General features: G+C 44.8%; 1 protein-coding gene across 1 annotated transcript in view; it reads left to right on the top strand.

Annotated features, from left to right (window-relative positions):
* The first annotated feature begins 881 nt into the window (after positions 1–881).
* The window catches only part of Mpp4 (membrane palmitoylated protein 4), a 39,433-nt gene continuing 23,493 nt past the window's right edge, over positions 882–16,821 (top strand). Inside the window, exons 1-10 of the mRNA XM_021164816.1 lie at positions 882–971; positions 2,054–2,175; positions 7,372–7,449; positions 8,534–8,614; positions 9,424–9,555; positions 9,980–10,061; positions 11,873–11,958; positions 12,312–12,383; positions 13,901–14,097; positions 14,946–15,010. Coding sequence (XP_021020475.1) covers positions 896–971; positions 2,054–2,175; positions 7,372–7,449; positions 8,534–8,614; positions 9,424–9,555; positions 9,980–10,061; positions 11,873–11,958; positions 12,312–12,383; positions 13,901–14,097; positions 14,946–15,010 — 991 coding nt within the window. The 5' untranslated portion in view covers positions 882–895. The remainder of the gene's footprint in view (positions 972–2,053; positions 2,176–7,371; positions 7,450–8,533; positions 8,615–9,423; positions 9,556–9,979; positions 10,062–11,872; positions 11,959–12,311; positions 12,384–13,900; positions 14,098–14,945; positions 15,011–16,821) is intronic.

Below are 16,821 nucleotides of genomic sequence, written 5' to 3'. Positions count from 1 at the left end.
ATTGAAATTGATAGGGTAAGATACAATGAGCTACCATATGTTTCAATCTATGCAAAATGTCCGAGGGACTGTCATCTAGGATTTAGACAGGTTGTAAGGTGGAGCAGAAAGGCTGTGTGGGGAAAAATAGCCAGATCACCGTTACATTGTCTCCAGGTTAGAAGACTATGCCAGGACAGTAAACTGTCACAGAGTTCATCCAGGACAGTAACCTGTGTCACAGAGTTCCATACAGTCGCCTAACAGGAATTGTGCAACTGATCAGCAAGCTCCATGAAGAACCACAAAGTGCGACATGCAGAATGGAGCATCAGTGTGTGTTCAGGCCAGGGAGGCCCTCTGAGCCCTCACCAGTGTGTAATTCACCCAGGCAAACAGATGGAAAGCGGGTAGATAAAACAGGACCTGCCCGTTACTATAAGAGATGGATGGCCTGCTGAGATGGCTCTGTGTAAAGGCACTTGCCCACAAGGCTGACAGCCTGAGACTGGTCCCTATGACCCACATGGTGGAGGGAGAGAACTGATTCCTGAAACCTATCCTCTGACCTCTAAGCTAAACTGAATTATACACATGTGAGTGTATGTATGACTGTGTATGTAAACAATTTAAAATAATGTATTAAAGACGAAAGGTGGGGTAGGGGAGTGTTTGTGGGAGAATAGTTTTCTCTTTTACACAGCTAGCAGCAGCTGATTTGGATAGGAATATCATAGGACAAGGCTGTTTTACCTGATGCACATCCTAGTGTTTGTGCCCTAGTGCTAGGCTTGCAGAATATTGTTGAAAATATGCTCCAGAGTGCTGAGCACCGGCTGCTGTGGCCAAGTGACAATACGCCATCTGTCGATTTGCGTCTTATTCCTGACTTCCTTTCCAAGCTCCAGCAGGGAGGATGAGACAGTCTGACAGAGATGCAGAGCTGACCGACGAGGACAGGGCTCTTTCCACGCCACCTAATCCTGAGAATGGTATGTGTCTCCAGAGTTCCTTCCTAGGCCAGAAGAGATGGTTGGTAATATCTGAGTACGTGATCAAGCACACAGGGTGACTTGCCTTCATCCGCACAGGAAGCTTCTTCTGTGCCTTTGTCCACTAGAGCCAGTGTTGATAGTTCTGCAAGCCATTGTCAGTGCAAGGAAGACGTTGCCACCAAAGGGTCTGAGCCCCACCAGGCCACACTGGTTTATAGAAAACTCAGAACTGCACAACTTGTTCGCATCCAAAGTAACAGTTAAAAAGAGATTTTTTTTTTTATAAAGAAAAAGTCAATGATTTACTCTACATGTAGTTCCTTTACTTGGTAGATGATTGATAGTTATATCAGGAAATTTAATGAAGGAACGGCAAAAGGTTCAGTGAGTGAGGATGCTAGTGACCTGAGTCAGAAGGCGAGAATCAACTCCCTCAAACTGTCCTCTGACCTCCACACGCTAGCTAAGTAAGTAAAATCTAATGGGAGGGCGGCCAGATGGCTCACTGGGCAAAGACTATTGCTGCCAAGACTTACAACATGAGCTTTCTCTCCCTGGGATCCACAGGGCCAAAGGTGAGATCTAACTCCTACAAGTTGTCCTCTGACCTTTACCCAATTGCTGTGGCATGTGTGCCCCTTGTCCCACACAAATAAATAATGCAATGTAACTCTAAATTTTTAAAGTCTAATGGGAGAGGTTTTCAGTAACACTTTCAATAAATGATTTTAGAAAGAATGAACAAAACCAACTGTGTTTGACTTGGAGAAGGAAGGCCCTGGAAACACCCGCATGGTTTAGGGACAAGTTCCTGCCTGGTAAGGTGGAAGTGGAGAACATTGTGTTAGTCTCAGTGTCTCATGTTAGGCACAGTTCCAAGAGGGTGCTAGCTTATGTGCAGTTTACAAAAGAAAAATTTTCACAGTTTGTTACATAAATGATAGGACAGGGCATGGAGCCTTAAGCCCTGCGTTGTCCCCTTGTACGGAGTACCTGGCAAACTCAGCAGTCACAGAAGCCCCGGTCACAACATCTTCCTTGCTGCCCTTACCCGCCAGCTGCCCTCTGACCTTTTCTAGGTCTCTCTGGAATCCTGAGGCTCCTACTGCAGGAACTGAGCCTTTTCTACAGCCGAGATGTGAATGGTCTGTGTCTCTTATATGACCTCCTCCATTCACCATGGCTGCAGGCTCTGCTCAAGGTGAGTGCTTAAAGCCTTTCTTTGCTCTGGATAGCAAAAGCCCGTGTATTAGACCATTCAGGTTGCTGTAAAGCTATGCTAAAAAGTGTTGGTTTATTTTATTTGCTTTTTAAAATAAAACTGCTTCTTTATTTTTGCATACTTTTAATTTGAGAAAAAACTTCCATAAAACCCCAATTCAACACATCTAACCTTACTGTCAGGTAGAGGAGGATTTCCTGTCTTACTATAAAAGAACAGGGAAGAAGAAAACAGAAGTAGAGAGCCAAGTGGATCAAGGCCAGTCATGGCTGCTTGAGGATCCATAGGAAAAACTGTGCATAGGTCACAGGGTTTCCAGGGGGAACTCTAAACTGCTTGCACGTGAGATGCATTCTCAGCATCATCAGGAACAGGAATGGCTGGACTCCTCCACTATCACCCATCATCATCAGTACCCAGGCCCACTGTGATCATGGGTGGGTGGATCTCAGGTTCCTCAGGAGATAGCCAGGAAGGAAGAGTGCAGCTTTAACACATTGCCTCCACGTCCTTGACAACCTTGCTTCTGCCAGTCCCAGCCATTTGCTGTAGGGTCTCCATAACTGGGTGGTCAGGGTTGATTTCCAAGTGCTGTTTGACCATGACATAGCCCCCGATAGAGTTGTCTCATAGTGCCTGGGCCTCTGTGAACTGCTCTGTGTTTGCTGTCTAGCTACTGTGCTCATCACAGGGTAGCAGGGTGAGGATACATGCCTATTGGAGATTGTCACCTTCTCCATCTTCTCCTTCATGATCTTTCAGAGATTCTCAAAACTTGAGTCACTGCCCTCCATTTTTCTTACTGGTGGCTCCAGAACACCTTTGGATGTTTAAGAGTCCAGGCTCTTCCCATCAACAACTTGAGCTGCCAAACTTGTCAAGAGGCTCAAAGACCTCTTCCCCACATCCTCAGTGAAGGTGGAGTTGGCCTCTCATTCTTTGCTCTCACCAGTGATGTAGTAGGCAGACTGCTGTGTTTCCTTGTAGCACACACACACACACACTGTCTCTTCTCCAGGCTAAGAGGGTATGGCAGCACAGTAGCTCAGAGAAGCATAGCTGGTGGGTGGAACTTTCATGGACTCCAAGCTTTAGATTCTTAGAGAATACCCATAAAACTTCTTGTAGTTTTCTTCCAGCTTCAAGACCTGGATGACTTTGAAGAGTTTGCTCTGCTGGAGCAGTTTTTGGAGATGTTAAAGGGTGGGGCTTCAGAATCAACCATGCCACGGGTGAACTGAGATACTTGGGTATCACCTCATCACGGCTGTCGCACCATGAACACACAAGGGCATAGTTTGATGTCATTCCTTTTGTTCTCAAAGAGGTCAAAGGGAGCAAGCCAATGGATAAATAACAATGCCCTGGATTCCAACTAGCCTTCTACACAAAAGCGCTTGGCTGCTAAGTGTCTTCTCAGTCAGTGTTGAGGCTCTTAAAGACTCTTCATATTCCTCCTGAGTGACATCATCACTGTTTCTGGTCTAAGCAGACTTGGCTTTGTTCAGTTCTTCTGATCAATGTATTTGTCCTTAGTCTTCTTTTTATCTTTGCCAGTGACACCCTCGTCACCTGATCCAGAATCTTCAAGCTTAGGTCTTTTCTCATCGTCCTTACCTTTCTCTCCTTTCTCTTTCTCAGCCTCATCATCACTGATCCCCTTCTCCAGAGAGTAATGGGGTGGCCCAACACTGCACATGCTCCTTCACCAGTGCTTGACTCTTCTCTGTTCTGTCTGGGATCACTTTTGGTGGTACAGCAAGTTCTGTAAAGTGCCTGCCTGACATGCACAGAGCCCTGGGATAGACCCCATCACTGTAAAACAGGGGTGCTAGTTATTGTTCTCTTGCTGTGAAGAGACACCGTGATAAAGGCAACTCTTCCAAAGCAGCAAACGGGGCGCTTGCTTATGGTTTTAGAGGGTGAGTCCAGGATTTTCACGATGGGACACAATAGCTATGCCACTGAGGCAGGAACTGAGAGTTTTATATCCTGATCTTAAGGCAGATGGCAGAGAGGGGCATACCATGGGATTTTGAAACCTCAAAGCCCACCCCTGTAACACATCTCCTCCAACAAGGCCACACCCACTCCAACAAAGTTATATTTTCTAACCCTTCCCAAACAATACCACTCCCTAGTGAGTAAATTTTAAACATATGAACCTATGAAAGTCATTCTCATTCAAACCGCTTACACCAGTGAGATGGTACATACCTTTAATCCCAGCAATTAGGAGAGAGAGGCAAGATAATCAGAAGTTCAAAGTCATTTATGACTACAAGGTCAATTTGAAGACAGCCTGGATGTCTTCAATGAGACCCTGTCTCCAAAAAGGGGGAAGAAAAGATACACAAACATACACACACAAGAGGGGGGAGACAGACACACATACACACAGAGACAGACAGGCACACATACATCCAGAGAGACAGACAGACATAGACATGCCCCTGTTTGCTTTGGAAGCATTTAGGAATGAAAAACTATGTCTGCTCTTTTCTTTACTGTCTCCAACTTCTTTTGGAAGTCCCTGTGATCACAAATCAGTTATCACAATGGCCACCATATCCACAATGGCCCCACAATCCTTTGTCCTTAAGGCCAACAACGCTGGACAAATAAGAACGCTTTTATAAAAAGCCACTCCTGGCTAGGGATGGTGAATATCCCTTTAATCCCAGCACGTGGGAGGCAGAGGCAGGTGCATCTCTGTAAGTCAGCCTTGTCTGCACAGTCAGTTTCAGGCAAGTCAGGGATAGTGAAACTGTGTCTCAAGAAAGACAAAACAAAAAATATTATAACAAAACATCATTCCTCTTTTGTTAAAATCAAGAAGTAAAACATCCACATTTTTGGAACTCATAACATTTTCTTACCTTGATAGAATCCTTTTAATTTGATTAAAAATCTGTGCACCGCCGGGCAGTGGTGGCGCACGCCTTTAGTCCCAGCACTTGGGAGGCAGAGGCAGGTGGATTTCTGAGTTCGAGGCCAGCCTGGTCTACAAAGTGAGTTCCAGAACAGTCAGGGCTATACAGAGAAACCCTGTCTCGAAAACCAAAACCAAACAAACATCTGTGCATCATATAAAGTAGATTTTCTGAACAAGTGTTCTTAAGAAAAATCCTTTTGGAGTTATTTTTGGAAATGTGAGCGTTTCTTCTAATTAAGCCTGAAATATGGTCAGCCTTATGATGTATGCTAATATTCTATAGAATTGAAGTGGTAACATCTTCTGCATGACCAAGGACACAATTGTTTTATAGCTTTTGATCCAGAGTCTCATGTTTAGCCCTGGCTGGCCTGGAACTCAGGGTGTAGATTGTGCCTAGCCTGACCTTGACACCTACACCCCACCCCCTTCTAGCACCTTCCAGGACCGGGGAGTTTTACTCTCATTATAAATGATCAACAGGTTCTTTTGCTTAGTGTTCCCTACAGCTGTCAATCAGCATAGATCACTTCCACATACCTGAGTACCAGCCCTACAGAAGAGCAGAAAGCTCACTCATCACAGATATAATAGGAAAGGGTAAACTGCCTCTTGGACCTCCTTTCTCCACCTGTAAGAGAAATCTGACTCCCCAGATAAGATGAGGGACAGCACTGTGAAGCCCAGCAAGCATTGCTTACTTAGCCTGACCTCATCCTATACAGAAATGCCATGGACCACCCCAGTGGTCCCTGGGGGTCCCTGGGATGAGGTTCCTCGAAAGTTAGGTGGGTAAAAAATTCGGCAGTGACAAACAGAAACAAACACAGAGGCAGTTTGAATTTGAGTATATTTTGCAACTCCCAAGCATGGGTTTTTATGCATTAAAAAAACCCAAATATTACAACTCTTAGAAGATGTGTTCAATGAAGCAATTACAACTACCATCATTATCATTTGGCACAGTAAAGCACAAAAATCAAGCAAACATTACAACTTTGAAAAGACGTATTCAGTGAATCACAAACAGAACAGGTACTATCATGATTAATAGAAATCCTCCAAGTGTTACAACTCTGAAAAGATATAATCAGTGGGGCAGTCATCCAAGGCTAGGGGCATATTTCCAAGAGCAGGTTAATAAATCTTTATGGTCAATTATTGTTTAACATTTAATGCCTGATTTTTTAAATAAATCTTCAACACATACATTTAAACTATTTTAATTCTTTTTTTTTTTTTAAGGCTTTCTTTACCACATACCAAAGCCCACCTCTGATGACACACGCGTAGCCATATGAAAGTGTGTTGCTGGGAAAGTTTTTATCTATCATATTACTATTATATAATTTGGTAAATGATTTATAAAGTAAAGCATTGGTTTTCCCAGAGATAAAGTCATGTTAGTGACCCCATCTCAAGGGATGGCTTCTTACCCATTATTCTCGCTTAAGATCTTGGCCTAGGCTTACCAGGAACGTGTAAATAAGAAAAGGAATAAGAGAAAATAGGACAGATAAATTGCCATGAGAACTACGGCTCAATAATTTGCTCTGGCCAAGAGTTCCATAACTGGTTCCAGGAGGCCTCCTTCTTTTGAAGTTTTTGCCTCAGTCTGTGAAACTTGTCACACAGATTCTACTGGGGTTGGTGTGGCACAGAAAAGATTCCCCAGGGATCAGGGGGGATGAAGCTGGAATTTGCACAAGTGAATTCCCTCTGGAGAATTGCCTGAGGAAGGAGAACTAAGCAACTTCAAAGAGCAGAGCACAGTGGATGAGTGCCTTTTGAATATCTGGCTTCTTATTCAGGATCCTTGGTGGGTCATGAGCCACACAGTTCATTCCCTGCACGGTTGTCCAGCACAGAGGTCCTAAGGGGTCTCGACTCCATAGACCCTCCCTTGAGAAGCCTCATATACACTGTGTATAGATCCCTGCTGAGGTCAGTCCCAGAAATCTTTCCTTTATTTCCCTCACTGTAAAAAGAGGAAAATTTGCATACTTTTCATTAATGAGATTGTTCTAGGACTGTCCATTTCCTGGTAGCAGCCAGAAGTGACACTTCTGAAGCCCTGGGCCCTCCAGTGGGGGGCATTTCACTCAGCCTAGAGTCACATAGTGTCACTTGTTTGGCTGTCAGCATGGCTGCCTTAGGCTGTTTCTTCCTTTGAGAGCTTTTACTTTAAAATGTTCCTGGCCACATCCTCCATATCATTTGCCCTTTTTACCCTCCTGCAGGTCTACGACTGCCTCCAGAGGTTTAAAGAGAAGAAGCTAGTTCCTGCTACAACTCATGCACAGATCTTAGCCTGTGAGGTAAGGAGGTTCTATCCAGAAGAGCCAGAGAGCCCTTGCTGATATCCTCTGACCTGTAAGGTTTGTGTAAATGAATGGAAGTTTCTGTTGGGGAAACTTGGTCACTGAGTATGCCTTCTAATAAAAGCTATCTCTTTTTAAAAACATTTGTTTACTTATTTTATGTATATGAGTACACTGTAGCTGTTTCAGACACACCAGAAGAGGGCATCAGATCTCATTACGGATGGTTATGAGCTACAATGTGGTTACTGGGATTTGAACTCAGGAAGAGTAGTCAAGTGTTCTGAACTGCTGAGCCATCTCTCCAGCCCTTAATAAGAGTTCTTCATTGAACTTAATGTAAAGAAACTTGTCTTCCAAAATTAACACACACACACACTTTCACCACATGGCCGTCTCTCCCTTTGCATTTAACTGACCTTAGGTAAACATGGTGAGTCTACGGTAATGATTCTCCAGTTCTAACGTAGATTCTGTTTGGATTCCAGTCTCTGCTAGCCAACTGCCTTCTCTTCCTCATCCTCCTCAAATTTGGATGGGCACCCCAAGCAAAACATGCCCTCAACATGCCCCCTTAACTCACTCCTCTCTTAGCCTTTCCTGTCTCAGTTAATGACAGGTCAGGGCCCTTGTTACAAAGACTGTTAAGGTCTACATCTACCTACCAGGCCCTGTGTCTGGAGACAGAAAAAGAAGCTACATCACGTTAGAACATCTACTCTTCAACCTGTGTGGCACTGACTATGGGAGGCCAGCTGGATTTACATAGCAGGCAGCTGTGAGCCACATAAGTGGGACTAGGAACAGGATGTGGGTCCTCTAAAAGAGCAGCAGGTACTCATAAGCCTGAGCCATCTCCCCAGCCCCAGAAGATGAAATTTTTACATATTTTATTTCACTTTGTTTTTTTTGGAAACAGGGTCTCCCCTGCAGGCCAGGGTGGTCTGTAACTCGCCTTGTAGCTAAGCTAGCCTCAAACTTGTTGATCCCCACAGGTCAGCCTCTCAAGAGCTAGCATTAGAGGCATGAGCCACATGGCTTAAAAATATTGTATGCTGTATATTTTTCCATCATGCATCAGGTCTTGGAGCTGTTACCCAAAGCTTCCAGTTCCCCTGAGATCCAAGAGCTAAGACAAGTCCTCCAGGCTCCTCACTGCAAGGTAAGCACTTGCTAAAATAGACAGAGTTTTATCAGAGACAGAGCTAGGAAGAATAAATAAAAGTGATAGAAAACATTGACTCTGGATATAAACTCTGTTTCTATACACGAACAGCCAGCAGATGTTACTTGCAGATGTGGGGCTCCCCTGTCATTGACTGATCACTGAGCAGATGCTACCATATGTACATGGAGGCACCCAGAACTTCCCAGGGAGTCTTATTCTCTTAAAAAGATACCATCCCGCTAGAATTCTGGGTAGCATCTGGTTTCAGATAAATAATCTCTATACTTTCTCTCACGTAGGGAAGGTTTTGAACTTTGAACACAGTGTATGAAATAACTTGGGATATCCATTCATTTGTATATCTGTGTATGTGCCCACTTGTGTACAGATGTCTGCAGAGGTCAGAGGAAGGCATTGGATCCCCTGGAACTGGACTCATAGGGAACTCTAAGCCGTTTGATGCGGGTGCTAGGAACAGAATTCAGGGCCGCTGGATGCTGAGTAGCCAGATTTTTTATAATCTCTTAAGCTCTGAGCCATCTCTCCAGCCCCTAAAAGAGATTGCTGTACACTTTTTAGTCTCTATATTCCACCTATATGTTAACCTCTATGTTTCTTTGTCTATAAAAAGAAGGGGGGGGGATGACAATCCCTATCTCTTAAAGTGACTGTTACTGAATTTGCTTAGAGCTGTGCCTGACCTGTGTTTGTGGTTATGTGTCTTATACAGTTTCGAGCCACCATCTTTGAGATGCACATGTGCCGCACACGACATTTGCTTACCTTCCCTCTTCTGTCCCTAGGCCTTGCTGAGTGCCCATGACACAGTGGCTCAGAAAGACTTTGAACCCCTTCTCCCCCCACTGCCAGACAATATCCCCGACAGTGAAGAAGCAATGAGGATCGTTTGTCTGGTGAAAAACCAACAGCCCCTGGTGAGGAAATCCTTCCATCTTTTGTTTACGGTTATGCCGGGGGTTCGTTGGGATGTAAGTTAGAGCTAATGGGTACTTGAATGGCAATTTCGTCTCAGTCACACAGAGAGTGGGATGGCGGCATGACAGCCGGTGTAACTTTGCCTATGGTTCAAATTCACTCAGCTCATCATGTTCTCACGATGCAAAGGCTTCTATTGAGTGTCTTTCTTTTCTGAGAAAACAAGATATAAACTCTTTTTTGGTGAAAATGCGACTATCTATCTATCTATCTATCTATCTATCTATCTATCTATCTATATTACATATGTTAGTTGTCCTTTATGTATTTTACTCAATTCTGATACACTGGCCTACATTCTTCTCTTCCACTAATAGAAGGCTGGTAAGAATTCATTGGTGCTCTATTGTATTCTCTCTCCAGGGAGCAACCATCAAGCGTCACGAGATAACAGGGGATATCCTGGTGGCCAGGGTCATCCATGGCGGGCTGGTGGAGAGGAGCGGTGAGCTGGGGTAGCAAGGTGTACGCGAGACAGGAAACACAGAGTCTACAGCTTTTCTTCCAGGAGCCTGTGGCGTCCCTCACTGCCAATCCCCCACGCCTTCTTTCCTCTTTGTGTCTTTGTCTCTTCCCTGATGGGTCATACTCCTCCTCGATTTTTCCCCACATGTTCATCCTGCTGTTGTCTCAGGTCTCTGAACCCTCCCATCTCTCCTGTATTTCTCAAGGCTTTTTAACACATCAACACACGGTAATCACGCACACTAACCAGCTTCAGTGTGAAGAGACAATTCATGTCTACAACATGTAGTGATAGATCAAGATATTTGCTCTCCTTTCTTTTTTAATATTACAATATTTTTCCCATGCACTGTATTCTCATCACAGTCCCTCCCCACCGTCTCCTCCCAGATCCTCCCCACCTCTGCACCCATCCAGCACCATGCCTTTTTTATCTCTTTCTTTAGGAAACAAACAGGCACATAAAGAAATTAAACCAGAATAAATTTAGAAAAAAGAAAGAAAAGGAAAAGCATGAGAAACATAAACAAAACTCATAAAACACAAGACTGGAGTGTAGTGGTGAGTTTGGCTCTTGATTTGTGCTCCTGGCGGATCCTGCTTCCAGCCACCCACCCAGGGAATCTTTGGATCTGCGAGTGAAAGACACACACACCTTCACTTATTTTAGAAATGCCTTGGCTACCTCAAAGGCTGGGCACTCCTAAACCTTCCCCTGCTACCCCAGGCCCAATCTGGGACATGGCCAGTAGCCACCCACCCTCATTCTTATGTGGCTTGTTGGCACTCTCTCCTGCAGCTCTAAATCTCTTCTGTCTCCCACCGCATCCTGATGATCCTCTGTCTCCTCCCCCTGCATCCTAGCCTTCATAACCTGAGTGTCCCGTCCTGTCTCCCTTTGCCCAGTCATTGGCCACTGGCATCTTTATTGATCAATCAAAAACCAATTGGGGACAAGGACCTTTAGAGTCTGGACACACAGGCTCCCAATTGAATCAAAGCTTTTGAACCAATCTCCAACATCTCACCTTTTCTATCCAAATTAAAACAAAACAAAACAAAACAACACAACCACAACAAAACCTTTTCTCACAGACATAAGTTGAGTACAACCACAACAATTATGTAAATCACAGAGTATAACATACATTTAACATCTAGTCTATCCTATTTGATAAAGGTTAGATAAAATACTCTACTATCATTCCTAACTTAGAGAGTTTATGATTCTATATCTGAATTATGTTTGATTTTAGCCTGTAATACCATCTGAAAACCATGCTTTCAACTCTATACAGTATCTTTCAATGCTAAACAGCTTAAGTTTGCTTATGAGACTACCCTTACTCTTCAATCCCGTCAAAAATCTGAGAATGAATTAAATATTACTTGACTATACATAAAACACCAAACAGCTCCTAAAATTTATAACAACTGTAGCGACAGCTGACTACCTGGCTAGCCTCTATTCCTTCTAACACTGGAGCATCTGTCCTCAGCCTTCTGTCCCAGACATCTTTAGAGTTCTTCTTGCCAGTATTTTGGTTCCATTTTACAACATCAGAGTAGCAAAACAAACAAACAAATCACTCTTGGTGTTGGCAAAGAGGTAGAAAATACAGTGCTCACAGACAGTTATGGTGGTATAAGTTGGGGCAAACAGGTGTTTTTTTTTTTTTTTTAATTTAAAATTTTCACACATGCTTGGGGTCATGAGCTAGTGGTCACTGGAACAGTGGCTTCTGTGTTCTTTCTTTGGACCCTTCCTCTGGCTGTGTTCTTGTTCCATAGGGTTGCTGTATGCTGGAGACAAACTGGTGGAAGTGAATGGAGTTTCAGTAGAGGGCCTGGACCCTGAGCAAGTGATCCATATTTTGGTAACTGTCTTACGCCTGCCTTTTGTTAGTGATTAGGTGGCATGCCGTGCCCCGTGGGATGTGTGCTGTCACGTGATGGTGTTCAAGGTCCCCCCCTCCCCACCTCCAGCAGCTTTTCATCTCCAGCCCCAGACTTTGTTTGCTGCCATGGAACCGAGGAGTTCTGGTCCAGGCAGGGAAACACTCCTTCCCACACATCTCCTTGAGGATCATCAATTCCCCCTGCACATACACACGCACTCGCACACATGCACACACACACACATGCACACACACACACACGCACACGTCCCTCATCACCTGTGCTCCATGGAAAACCGAGCTTGCCACCCTTCCTCTTTGTCGTCCTTTAGGCTATGTCTTGTGGTACGATCATGTTCAAGGTGATTCCGGTCTCAGCCCCGCCCGTGAGCAGCCAGAAGATGGTAAGAACACACAGCAATAGTATGGTGTATAACAATCCTAGCCGCTCTTCTGTTTTAGACAAGGGTTCAGTATTCGGGCTGTTTCTCAGTGCTGATGATCTGAAATGGAGAGTGGGTAAAGGAACACAACAGAGGGAGTGGGACCACCATGCAATTAAGATGCTGCGTCAAGAATAGTGAGCATCTGCACAAAAATATTTCTAAACTAAATGGTTCTGTTCTACAACACATTGTAAAATGCTGTGATATGGGGTTTCATTATGACATTTTCATACACACATATGTATAATGTACTTTGATCATATTCAATCCATCTCATTATTCTCTCATGTACCTTTAATCTTCTTTATCTTTCCAACTATCCCCATTTCTGCTTTCACACGTGTGTTTATGCATGCACACATGTGCATGACTGTGGGTGTGTATGTTCATGTGTGTGTGTGCATTAGAGTGCATGTGTGTGTGCGTGTGTGTGCATGTGAGTGTATGTGTGTATGTGTGTGCATGTAAGTGTATGTGTGTATGTTGTACGTGTGTGCATGTGTCTATACGAATGGGATTCATCAGTGTTATTAACAGGAACACTGAGGCAAATGCCTCAATCTTCCCATCAACCACTGACTGTTTTTAAATCCTGAGCGGGGAGGAATGAGGCCTCCATGAGCCCTCACAGGGTGCTGACCTGCACAGTCATGTAGGTGATCATGGTGGCTGTGAGTCAAGTGCAACTGTTACATCATGCCTATAAGTCAGGGTCTACACTACCCCTTCTTCTTCTGCTTGCTCCTACATTACCTGTGCCTCTTCCTCGGCAGTGTTCTCTGAGCGTTGCAGAGGCTAACACAGGTGTCCCATTTATGGCTAGCCATTCAGTAATCACCTCTTCTCGAACTCTGACTACATAAGAGTCTCTGCAGTAACTGCTGGCCAGCGCAAAAAGAAACTCCTAAGGCCAGAGCTGACAGCATCACTAGTCCATGGGGATTGGGAAAGCGATTTGACAGACACATCATATCCATTTAGCAAAACGTCCTCAGTAGCTTCCCACGAGGGCCTCTGACCTCTTCAGCCACAGGCCTTTCCACTGTGTCTGCAGTATTGAATGTGAACTCTCTCTTTATGGAGTGAGCATCACATCCGACTGGATGGTGGTTGGTTACGGCCATAACGGACTTGCCACTGTTGCTCCCACTTTGCTTGCTTGGTAGGTATTACTACACGTAAGTAAAGCTGTTAATGACAAGTCTTCCCCAGCAGCCTTCTTAGCACCTTCTAGTGCTAGCCAGTAGGGAGGAAGCTTCCAGACTAGCTCCAGCCTGATTTCTCTAAGCCCTGTGACAGAGATGCCAACAGCAACCATCCCCCTCCAGCATTTAGTTTAGAAGAACAACTCTTTTCTGGTAAGGGTAGAGAACAAAGATGAGAGCAACAGGCAGAGGAGTGAGGGCAATGGTTTTAAGTTGTGGTGGTTCTGGACAAGCGTTCTTCTGAGAGCGCCAATGTGAACTCGCTGTCAGGTTTATGTTCGCGCCATGATTGATTACTGGCCCCAAGAAGATCCTGACATCCCCTGCATGGATGCTGGACTGCCTTTCCTGAAAGGGGACATTCTACAGATTGTGGACCAGAATGATGCCCTCTGGTGGCAGGCCCGGAAAATCTCAGACCTCGCCATCTGTGCTGGGCTAATCCCTTCTAACCACCTTCTGAAGAGGTAAGGCAGGCCACTTTTGGCGACAGGGTGATCACTAGGCAATGCTTGGGACATCACATTTCTGAGTATGTGATAAAGACACAAGCAGATGGAAGAACATAAACACCCTGGTCTATAAACCAAAGTGTCAACTTACTGATAGACTTTCAGCTTCTTAAACACTAAGGGACCAGGATAGTTATATCAGCTAGGTAGAAAAGTGCTTATGAGGCTAAATTAAACTTAAATATTTCTATGGTCTGAATATGTTGACCCAGTCCCCCCAGTGAAATGTAACCCCCAGAGCAATAGTATTAAAAGGCCTTTAGGAGTTGATGAGGTCGTGATGGATTACAGCATCAGCAGATTATTGGTATTGTGAAGAGGGAGGTATTGGCAGAAAACGGAGAAGTAAGACATTGAAATCCTAGAAAGACTGCAGCAGTTGGCAGTGTGCATGGCCCTGGATGTGGCAGTGGGATGGGTGGCAGAGGAAGGATGAATCAAAGTCTGCTGGATAAGAGATAGAAGTGTTAGAAGGGACATTTGCCTGTGCTTAATAAAGCCATCCAGAATTACAGCCAGGGTTGCTTAGAGCATGGGAACTGCCATGAAAAATGGGAATCAACATCCCAAGTGTGTGTGGGGGGGCTCTTAAAGGAAAGGAAGGGTATCCTGGAAATACTGGGGTGGGGGACTCAGGACAGTCACTGCCCCAGGCTCAGTGGATAGAGCCACCCGTGGTGTGCTGGAGCCAAATGACAAAGTCCCATCTTTGAGTCTCTTATCAAATGCACTCCGTCAGTGCCACAACCCCGAGAGAGTCCACACTGTAAGCATCAGCCAATGTTTGCTTTCTTTCTGCCTAGGAAGCAGCGGGAATTCTGGTGGTCTCAACCGTACCAACCTCACACCTGCCTCAAATCCACCCGAGGTGAATGGTCGTATGTGAATGTGTGCAGAGACCACGAACTCAGCATGCACCTCCGAGAATGGTGCTTCCATCTCCCAGGCTAGCATCCTGCCCGAGAAAGGACTAGCATTTCTACTGCTGTGATAAACATGGTGACCAAAAGCAACTCTGCAAGGAGAGGGCTGGTTTTGCTTATACTTCCACATCACGGTCTGTCATGGATGGAAGTCAGACAGGAACCTGGGGGCAGGTGGGGAAGCATAGGAGGAAGGCTGTGTGCTGGTTGGCACCTTATGGCTTGTTCAGTGTGCTTTCTTATACACTCCAGGAGCACCAGTCTAGGGATGGTACTACCCCCAGTGAGCCGGGCCCTCCTACATCAGTCCTCAATCATGCCAATCTGATGGAGGCATTTTCTCAAGCAAACGCTCCTCTTTTCAGATATATTTAGGTTTGTGTCAAGTTGACAGGAACCAACCAGCACAAAAGTTAAACTTGTCCTTGGGTTTAAGACTGCTTAAGTCATTACCCTCCCAAATTCAAGTCCTCCAAGACATCCCCCACCCTCCCCAGAAGCTCTTGTGTGTCATACCTGGACAGATGTCTGTGGCTGTACAGTTGCATAATCTTCATTTGTGTCCTTTCTTTTTTAATGTTAAGATTTGTTTGTTTGTTTGTTTTTGATATTTTGTGTATTTTGGGGAGGCGGATTTTGCCTGCATGTCTGTGCACTATATGCTTGCAGTACCCCAGGAGGCCAGAAGAGGGCGTAAGAACCCCTGGGACAGTAGATAAAGTGCCAGAAGAGCAGCCAGTGCGGTAGTTACCAGAGCCATCTCTCCAGCCACTACTTGTTTTCTCTTTCTTTTTCTTTTTCTTTTTCTTTTTCTTTTTCTTTTTCTTTTTCTTTTTCTTTTTCTTTTTCTTTTTCTTTTTCTTTTTCTCTCCTCTCCTTCCCCCCCCCCCTCTCTCTCTCTCTGTCTCTCTCTCTCTCTTGGAGATTGAGCCAAGAGCTTGGTGCATGCTAAGAAAGCACTCTCCTACTGGGCTTTATCCTTAGATTCAGTCCTGGGCTTTTTTTGACTAAATATGAGACTGCTATCATTTAAAGAATCATTATACAGTGTTCTTCAAACAGTAGGAAAGGAGTGGTCGGGAAGGGATCCATGGCCTTTGGTGCTCGTGAGCTACTTAAGGCTTAATAAAGCTGCTGACACTGGCAGATAGCAGCCAAAGGAGAATGGCAGACAACAGAAGCAAGCTGGAGCCTGCTGAGTGGTCCCTTCAGAAATGACCCCCGTCAGGCCCTGTAGGGGCTAAGGCAGGGGAGAGGGGACATATGGAGACAGACAGGACACAGAGGAGACTCAGTGTAGACCACAGACAGCAACACCAGCATTACAGATCTGCAAATGGCACATGCTCCTGTTTCCATTTTTTCCAAGCCAAAGATTGCTTTCCTTAATGACCACAAATAGTTTTTGTTGCTGTTGTTTGTTTGTTCTTTGTTTTTGGCAGTGTCTCATATAGGGCAAGCTGGTCTGGCAGCTGAAGGTGACTTTACCTCCTGACCCCCTGCCTCCACCTCCCGAGTGTTGGGTTATACCACTACTCCCAGCTCACAGAGACATTGTCAAAAGAGAACATCCATACAGCACCCTCTCCCTGACACTGTGTTTCTCTCAGTACAGACACACGTCTGCCTGGTTCCAGCCATGGTTATAATACCACCTTTTTCTCTCTTAACTTTTCTTCAGAGGAATTTTTGCATCATAATCTTCCTAGTAATATTTAATTTGAAAAAAAAATTAACCAATACAGATGGAAAGAAT

Source organism: Mus caroli, chromosome 1 (assembly GCF_900094665.2).
Source record: "Mus caroli chromosome 1, CAROLI_EIJ_v1.1, whole genome shotgun sequence".
NCBI classification, from domain to species: Eukaryota; Metazoa; Chordata; class Mammalia; order Rodentia; family Muridae; genus Mus; species Mus caroli.
The sequence above is the reverse complement of the archived record's forward strand: the minus strand, read 5'-3'. Positions and strand labels throughout refer to the sequence as shown.